The 9,788-nt window shown below is 36.1% G+C and overlaps 1 protein-coding gene across 1 annotated transcript in view; it reads left to right on the top strand.

Annotated features, from left to right (window-relative positions):
• The window catches only part of LOC121872767 (ionotropic receptor 93a-like), a 12,242-nt gene extending 3,019 nt beyond the window's left edge, over nucleotides 1–9,223 (top strand). The window contains exons 2-7 of the mRNA XM_042375822.1: nucleotides 309–428; nucleotides 3,987–4,219; nucleotides 4,642–4,770; nucleotides 5,520–5,706; nucleotides 8,209–8,445; nucleotides 8,960–9,223. Coding sequence (XP_042231756.1) covers nucleotides 309–428; nucleotides 3,987–4,219; nucleotides 4,642–4,770; nucleotides 5,520–5,706; nucleotides 8,209–8,445; nucleotides 8,960–9,223 — 1,170 coding nt within the window. The remainder of the gene's footprint in view (nucleotides 1–308; nucleotides 429–3,986; nucleotides 4,220–4,641; nucleotides 4,771–5,519; nucleotides 5,707–8,208; nucleotides 8,446–8,959) is intronic.
• Nucleotides 9,224–9,788: the final 565 nt, after the last annotated feature.

Raw genomic sequence — 9,788 nt, 5'->3', positions numbered from 1 at the left:
TTATTATTATCATTATTATTATTATTATTATAATTTGTATTATTATTATTAATTATTAATTATTATTCATTATTATTATTATTATTAGTATTACTATTCTTATTATATAAACGTAGTAAATTATATATTGATAAAGCCCCATAATCTTTTCATTTTACTTCACAAATTTAAATCTACAGACTACAGTCACTAACTACTTTAAACCATTCTTGTAGTGGGTTTAGTCTTTAAGGGATAGGGTTCCTTAGATCGTAGGGACATATTTGTTAATGAAAAAGGACTTCAAATGGGTTTTGTTTTACTTGCAGGAGGAGAGTGTAGTAAGAGGGAGCCCTTGGGGTGTGGGGTTTTTTGAAGTGATGATGAACCACCAGGACACTAACCTGACGCTGTCTCTGCTCTCCCACCTGCTCCACCAGGCTCGACAGGTAGGTCACTCTTCTACCTGTTACACCAGGCTCGACAGATAGGTCACTCTCCAACCTGTTCCACAAGATTTCATCGCAAATCACCGTTACGAATTGCCGTAGGTATTGTTGAATCCCTTAATATCAGCTTAGCGTGGCACATACCAGAGTTAACACAGAGTTTTGTGTTTAACTGCATGATATTATTTAGAGGGATCATATTTTCCCATACTCTGGAGAGTTGTTGTTTTAAAGACGTCCAGGAATAAAGTGAGACATAGTGATTAGTGTGAACTTCACAGTGGTGGATCTGTTAGTACCAGGGATACTAGTCTGATGTGGCAACATCTTGTAGCATATATCACCCAAAAGGTTGGGGCTTATATCAATAATCGTTTCTCAGTAGTAATTTGGTGTAACATAATGACATGGTTCAGGTTATAAAGACCCGGCATGTGGTAACAAAAACAAACAGAAGTCGTGTATAGATAACTTATTTCTTATGCTTACTTCTGGATTGCAATTTCAACTCTGATAGAAATGTATATAAAAAAAATGGAGTTATCAAACCCCGATATTGTAAATTTCAAGTTACTTTGACAACAGCTAAGAGGATTTTAGTAGGCCATTAAATAGGCATTATGGCCACAATAACTGATGGTTATTCGTCTTCCTAACATTAATCGAACATTTCCTGCTGGATATCATACACATAACAATGAGGCATTCATATAATTCCACTTCATTAATAATTGACAAAGTTCTTTTTCCGCGCCGACTAGCAAATCCAAGTACTTGCTGACGTGTAGCAAAGTATGGCCCGGGTCGCGTCATAAGTGGTCAGGATTAACTAATTGTACTATGGTTACTTGTGTAATGTATGAAGAATGATCTATGTTATTTGTGTGTCCAACTTATATAATTCATCAATTAAATATCAATTTGACATTATGTGCATGTTTCTGTGTAATATTAGGAAGCTCTTCAGAGGCCATGTTATCTTGGCCTTGAGGTGTATAATATACTTCAAAATGCAGCTTATGAAGCAATACTCCACCTACCTTCTTTATACAATATTACACTACGGATGATTATTGCTTCACTTGGGCACCGATACAGCCCACAACAGTCAAGCAGCTATGACCATAGGTTAAGTATTACTTTCTCATAAAACTTGGCCGTGATAACAAGTCTGCCTGTCTACAGGAAGATGTCTGGCTTCCTAATATTTACTGAAATAAAATATCAACTCTGTCCCAAAACTTCTGGATCTTCATTCGACCACAAGTTGTCTTCATATTATTTATATGATAGTTCTTGAAACTATTGCCTGAGGTTTAGAATTATCAATTAAAGTTAAGGTAAATAATTTTGTTACATTAGAATATGAAATTATTATAATCTCCAACTTTTTTTTTTACGTATTAGCATGCTCTTGTCCGTATTTGATTAAGAACTATATTTTCATGACTTACAATCAAATAAGATTTTGAAATATGTTGATGCATTCCAGTATTTTATATTGTTTATTTTCACAAGAGCGCTTTTCATTTTAATGAAGATTGTAACCAAAAATATAATGTGGTATCCTGACATTTATACCAAAAGTCTAACCAAAGTTTGAGGTGGCCATACATTTATCAAAAGGTTCTGACCTCACCTTCATTCTTGTTTTTAATTTTTATCATACGTAAGGTAAAAAACATTGTGTACCAGTGTCCAACCTACAAACATGTACATATTGCGTCCGAGGATTTCTGAAATGATCAATGCCGCAACTTAACCACCAACATGAACCAGGGGAAAGATTGTTGACATGATTACTACATTTCCCTCTAAGTGTGCGTATATTAACAATACTTACTATGGATAAAACAGAAAATATCACCAGCAAGTAATTTATGGCATTTTGTAATATCCATCGTCTGTGGTGTCAGAATGTTTCGTGCGAATTGTGCACAGGTACTTTTTTGATCGTGTAGACAAGTACACAAAACACCTATGGCCAAGTTATCTTTAACACTAAAGTAATAAAACGCACAATAATTTATACTGTTTACACGTTATATACACTGTTATTTTTTTCATGGTTCTAAATGTTGAATGGCGTCATTGACAATTAAATACTTCACATGTTTTGAAGAATTTTGTTTTGCATCCCCACTTCTTCCATTTTAAGGTAAACTGATAGAACATAATGTAGTGACCTGTTTAGCCCACATTTTATAGCTAATGTGTTTGACGTCGCTTAACTTATTAAAATTCCATTTGTATTTGTAACCATGACTTAGGGTGATTGTTTATTTGTTTGTTGCTCCCTACGTGTGGCTCTCCCTATGCACTACAGAATGAGAGACTATGGATTCATTTGTACATTTGCCCACAGGTATAGTGTTCCACCCCTCGGTGGCCTTTCTAAACATGTGGCATCGTCAGAATAACTTTATGAATTAATCGGTAACATAAGGAAAGCAGTTGCCAACAACTGCTCTCCTCACGCTACTCATTCAATCAAAAATGATTCCGACTCTGCCACATGTTTGGAAAGGCCACCGAGGGGTGCACACTATACCTGTGGGCAACTGTACATACTTCTGAATGTCTCAACCCTTAAGGAACTTGTTTTGATTCTTTAACGATTATAGCCTAATGAGCTATATTAGAGATGCCAAAATCGTTAGTCCTGTTAGGTATCCATTTATCTACCGTAGATACGATATATAACAACTTCAGCTTGTTCTCTTCCTTTATACAAGTACATTTCTGTGTTTATACTAGACACCAGAGGCTGTAACACAATTTAGAGCTACACAAATTGCTAAAAACTTAGTACGCAAAATGGAGACCCAGTTGTGTTATGCTGGCACCTTCCTCAGTACAGATGCCATCATCAGCTGTCAATAACTACACTTTCCACTCTTACATTAGCTTCAGGGATGTTTTGCTCTATAATGAAGTCATGAATGTGCTCAAGAGTAGTAAACTAGCATTGTGGTGAACAGACATTAAGCCATAGGTTGCAACTACCAACACTGGTGGCCACATTAGTACTGGAGACACAGTCCAAGTTTTTGACACATATTCTCAATTAATTTTCACACTGATGCATTGTCGTTGTCTTGAAGTATTCGTCCGATAAAGTTGCTATAATAATTAAGCAAAACTACAGTCGCCCACACTTCCACTTGGTACAGTAAGCATTGCCAATACTCTCTCTACGTCACAACAAAACTTAATAAGAAATTAATGACAAGGACAGACCTGTTTGAGTGCATGCAACCTGCCGTAACTGTAAAAAAAAATAGAGAAGAAATTTTTATACAACTTGAATGGATCCCCAACTAAACAAATATGTTTACATCTGTAAGTATTTTTCACCTCCGAACTGCTGATGTCATATGGACAGGACAATAGTCATATATCTTGAAGTTTCTTCTTACAACCTTTACGATATACTCACACTGCATAATTAAACACCAAATCATTTTGTCAATCATCCTCTGTGCTGTTATACCCAGTTACGACGAATCCTTGTCACAAATGTGGGTACTAGTGAGTCATTACTCGGTCTTGTCACAGGTGAGGATGGGGTCTCGGTGTGTGCGGGTGGTGGTGGTGAGTCACGATCCGGTCTTCCTCGACACCTTCGCTGAGTGGTCCCTCAAGGGCCGCCTCCTGGTGTGGGCCACCAAGTTGCTGGTGGTCACCAGCCTCCCACTTCCACAGCTCCACGCCGTCCTGTCCTCCCACTGGACCTTCTCCATGATGAACACCATCTTGCTCAACCTGGAGGACACACCACCCAACCTCAGGTAATATACACAATGAACACCGTCTTGTTCAACCTGGGGAACACACCACCCAACCTCAGGTAATATACACAATGAACACCATCGTGTTCAACAGAGGGGACACACCACCCAACCTCAGGTAATACACAATGAATGCTCTATTATTCAACCTAATGAGCACTTTAATGTCTACTGGGATTAATTTTACAATACAATTATAGTGAAATAACTGAATTCATAACAAATAGAGAGTTGAGTACTATCAGATATATTGCCATGTAAAACAATTTGTCCTAGAATTACATATGGAGTAAAGCGCCAAATAATCTGCAGTTACACCATAAAATGTGAGCTTTGACAAAAAAATTACTGCCATGCAGCTTATATTTCTTAAGATATATGACTCTAATGTAGAGTCGACTGTACTGTCACGCACCGAGCAGGTACAGTGTGTACACTCACCTGCCGTACAGTCCAGAAGGCGCCCAGGTGTTGCTAGTGGCTGTGTGGACACCAAGACACGGCCTCCGCCTCCTCACAGCCCTGCCACTATTCCCTGAGAAGTTCTCTAAGTATGTGTGACAGTGATGTGCGTTACTTTATGTGTAGGTTTTTTTTTTTTTTGCTCATTCTTGACTTTATTGACATTATTGAAGATTATTATTACAATTCTCATTTCTCTTTCATTTTCAATAATTAATTTTATGAGTTTCGTGATACTTTTTTACTCGTCTTTGACACAATTCCAATCTTACCTCTGGTTATCAGGAATCATTTGCCCTATATCGTTAAACTGTTGATAGGAGTCTTCACTGAGTAGCTACATTAAAAATTCATTCATATATACTGTACAGTACATCTAGTCGTGTTTTGGGTATTGCTTAAATTCTGCCCCTGGAAGTAATACCACGTTGGAAATACTGCTTATTTGTATGATCAGCGAATTTAAGCAACGTTGGGTCTGGTTAGTACTTCTTGGATGGGTGACCGCCAGGACCTAATAACATCAGATGCTGCTGGCAAGGACTCTACTGGAAACAAATCTTGTATAACTTTATCAACTGTCCTTGGTCAAATTGATTGAATGTCAATTATTATTATTATTATTATTTCTTTTGTTGTTATTATTATTATTGTTACTATTAATATTTCTATTATTATTATTGCTATTATTATTATTGTTGTTTTTGTTATTATTATTTTTATTATTGTTATAGTTATGTAGGAATTTCACTTTCAGAAAATACTAATTGTCACAATGAACTTCATGAGAAACCTTTCTTTGTAACAGTAATATAAACAAAATTGTCCTGTTCCTCAGCTTCCATGGTGCTGAGGTGAACGTGACGGGGAAGCCTTGGCCGCCATACTGGGTGGAGGAGCAGCAGGAGGCGGCTGACGGGAGCCTCGTCACCATCTACACAGGCTGTGACTACCTCTCCCTCGAGACTATCTCCCACACCCTCAACTTCACTATTAATATCATTCCTACAGCTTCCTGGGAAGAGGTAAGGAAATTACTGTTCCTAACTCGAGTTCAGGTTTGATATTATATAAATATTTTCACACGTTGTTACCGATTTGAAACGGTGAAACTATGTGACTTGAATGAGACATGTCTGTTTGTAGAAATTAATAATATGGGCTCAGTCAACATTTGTTGATTTTCTGCTTTGAATAAAATTCGAAGGAACGTTCTACAGTAGATAAAATCTTAGAGTTGCATTAGTGCGATTAGTGACTAGCTGGTCTTTAGTGCTCCCAGAACATCGGGTATGTAGGTCACGTTCATTTGTGAAATATTATATCTTTCGATTTTTAATATTAACTATAGAGAATAATTAACTCACTTTAAATCGTGAGTTAAGTGACTTAACACAATTCAGATTCTAAAAACGAGTCACCCTCACACACACACACACACATATATATATATATATATATATATATATATATATATATATATATATATATATATATATATATATATATATATATATATATATATATATATATATATATATATATATATATATATATATAATCAACGCACAGGCTTTGTGCGAAATATAACAGAGTCTAGGACTGCTTTTAGTGTCCTTGTGGGTTGGTCTGTAGCGTTCCCTAGTCCCACCCAGTAGGTCGAGGGTTCGCTTCCTGGCTGGTGAGGTCGTTGATTATATGTTCAAAGTCCTCATGTTATATGGACTAAAAATGAAGTATATATATATATATGTATATATATATATATATATATATATATATATATTTATTTATATTTACATATATATATATTTACATATATATATTTACATATATATATATATTATGTATTGTTACGACCCTGTTGTATTTTTCTATTTTTTTTTATATAACATGTTTCCATGTTGTTCCATATTATTCCTGTAATGATGCATTATAATTACTATTATATAATCTAGTCACCTTACCCTGTGCTGTTAAGGTTTTAACTGTTATTATTTGTTCAAGCCCATCTTATTTCTTCATTTAGTATTGTAACAAGCATTCTTTGTTCTCTAATGACCATCTGCATCATTGAACGACTCATGTTTCACTGGCTGGCTGCTCTCATTGGAGGGAAACTACCCTATATATAGTAGTCCACCAACTGACCGAGTTCAGTCCAGTCCTCCTTGTCATTCAGTTCACGTTCTTTTGTGTTCATACATTCATTATTATTCTGCCCACCATAATAAAGTCAAACAGTCAGTATTTTCAACAATGTTTTTACGTGCCTTGAGAATTTGCAGTCCGGAATTCATCGATGAGGAATACAAATATATATATAATATTGGCTCAAACCTTAAATACCCCAGATCTTTCATAGACAAATGCTTACACATTACTAAGAAAACTTTTTATAGAACTGACCCCAAGCCCACCCATGACCATAAGAATATCTTAATATTACCATTTCACAAAAATTTCTCACACATTCCTGCACAGCTAAAAACCTGGAACGTCAATGTGGCATTTAAAAACTCATGCACTGTTAAACAAATGTTAATCAAGAACTCCCCCAACAACACAATTGGTTGCATTTATAAAGTTCCTTGCAAGGAATGTAATATGTTTTACTTAGGCCAGACAGGTAAAGATCTTGCAACTAGAATTAAACAACACAAATACAGTGTTAGGACAGGCCAGGAATCCAATGCTCTGTTTGTTCATTTGAGGGATAACAAGCATTGCATTGACTGGGATAATGCCTCCTCAATATTACCATGTAATTCAATTGATAGTAGGAACAACATAGAATCTAGTCTTATTAAACATACCGAAGCATCCAACATGAATTTGAGTAACGGCTTGTACAAGCTGGACAATTTTGTAATTAAGAAGATTTGTGATCAGGTGAGAAGGCCGGGTCACTTGACCATCTGACCTGACCACCAACCGTTGTGTGCTATTTAAAGATTAGTAAGGTCATTACCTAATACCTGACCATTGTGGACCTGGTCTCACCCTCCTCTGTATATATACACCTTGATTTGTATTACTCTCTCTAGTCTGTACTCACCCCTGAAGATGTGAATTACACGAAAGCGCTTGGGAACTTCGTGTTTTCTTCTTTCCTTGTGGTTATCAGCATATATATATATATATATATATATATATATATATATATATATATATATATATATATATATATATATATGTATATATATATATGTATATATATATATATGTATATATATATGTATATATATGTATATATATATATATATGTATATATATGTATATATATATATATATATATATATATATATATATATATATATATATATATATATATATATATATATATATATATATATATATATATCACAGTGTACATGTATTTATGTGGGTATAAACTATCAATTTTAAAGTACTTAATTCATAAAGACAAAGTTATTTTTTATAAAATATCTTTTAGCGTCGACGTAACTTGGCTACTCAGATGTAGTCCAGCGTGATATTATGTCTTTACAAGGTATTATGCACAGGTGACTAAGAAAATGGTCGAGCGAGAGGCATTTATCGCGGCAGTATTCCACGTAGCTCTGAGAGAGCGATATAAGCGGCACGACTTCACTTACATCTTCGAGTTTAATCAAATGTCATTTGCTCTGGCCAAGCCCGGCCTGAAGCCCCGCCTGGAGAGCCTCTACTACCCGCTCACCAACGAAGTGTGGACCGGGGTGTTGGTCGTCGTCCTCCTCATGCCCGCCATTTTTTATGTGGTATGTACTATGTCTTCAGGGTATTAGTTAAATAATGCCAACAATTTACATTCGGCAATATCAATAGTTCCAGTTTGAGAATTTCGCGTGTGTGTATGTAGGGGCGTATTGCTGATAACCTTACCTACCTCGTCTTCTCCGGAAACTTCTCGTTCAGGTTCTTTACTAAAAGAACTTTATCGACATATCTTTTTACTCTTCTCAATCTTCATTGTTTGTCCTGATAAGTTTATTGTTTTTCCTCCAATTCTATCAATGATAACTCTGCCTTTCCTATATAATATTGATATTCATTCTTATATTTCCCCTTTATACGGGAGAACTTTTTATGATGTCTACAATACCGTTATTACCTTCCCTCTGCCATACATAGCCTGTACTCTTGTGTCACTAACCTTAGCTTATATTCGTTTTCATTTTTCATACGCGTGCACAAGCATGAATAAAATAATAGCTACTGAAATTATTATATAGTAATTCATAAGACTGTCTAACATGTTATATAATGTCGCAGGTCAGCAGAGGAAGAGAGAAGCAGGGTGGACGGCTGCGGGTGGGAGCTGAGGTGCTGGAGGTGATGGGGATCCTGGTAGGCCAGAACCTGCCACAGCAGCTCCCACCTATCACCTCCGGCCGCCTCCTGGTGGTGGCGTGGCTGGTGTTCGCCCTCATCATCGGGACGGTCTACCGTGGCAACCTCACAGCCGCCCTCACGCTGCCCAAGTACCCACCCCGGCCAGAGACTGTGGAACAGCTGGTGGACACCGTTCATAGGTAGGTATTCCTTACGTGAAAAAAAAAAAACCTTGACAGCAGACATAAAGTGATTACGTGGGTAATGTAATCGATAACATTAGACTTAGAGTTGCGTTTACCATTAAAAATAATATAATTAAATACAAAAATGATTACATCACATGATCTTGATTACAATTACGATTATTTCCAAAGAATTCATGTATTCTATTCCCACGTCCTATTAATATAGAAATATAAACATTAATTACGAAAACCGCTTTAACTGTGGAAGTTGAGTGATATATCATGTGTGATGTGGTAACGATATTTTTCCTGTGTACCGTAGAAGCATTTACATTGGTCCTGTTGGCTGTTCTAGATGAAGAAGCACGCTTGTATAATGCCAGTATTGGCTATTGTTGTGCCATGTTTAGCATCAAAGTAATTTCAAAGCGAATTCATTAATAACATTTTAATAATATAGGATCCCATCGAGATATACAAATGTTTTGCTTGAATGACAAACCCAGAGAGGGAATGGTCAATTTACCCTGAAATTTATTACATTTACAATGGCCAAGTTAACGTCGCACATCCTTTTACGA

This window comes from Homarus americanus, unplaced genomic scaffold (assembly GCF_018991925.1).
Source record: "Homarus americanus isolate GMGI-L3 unplaced genomic scaffold, GMGI_Hamer_2.0 scaffold39155, whole genome shotgun sequence".
Taxonomy (NCBI): domain Eukaryota; kingdom Metazoa; phylum Arthropoda; class Malacostraca; order Decapoda; family Nephropidae; genus Homarus; species Homarus americanus.
This window is presented reverse-complemented; position numbering and strand designations above follow the sequence as displayed.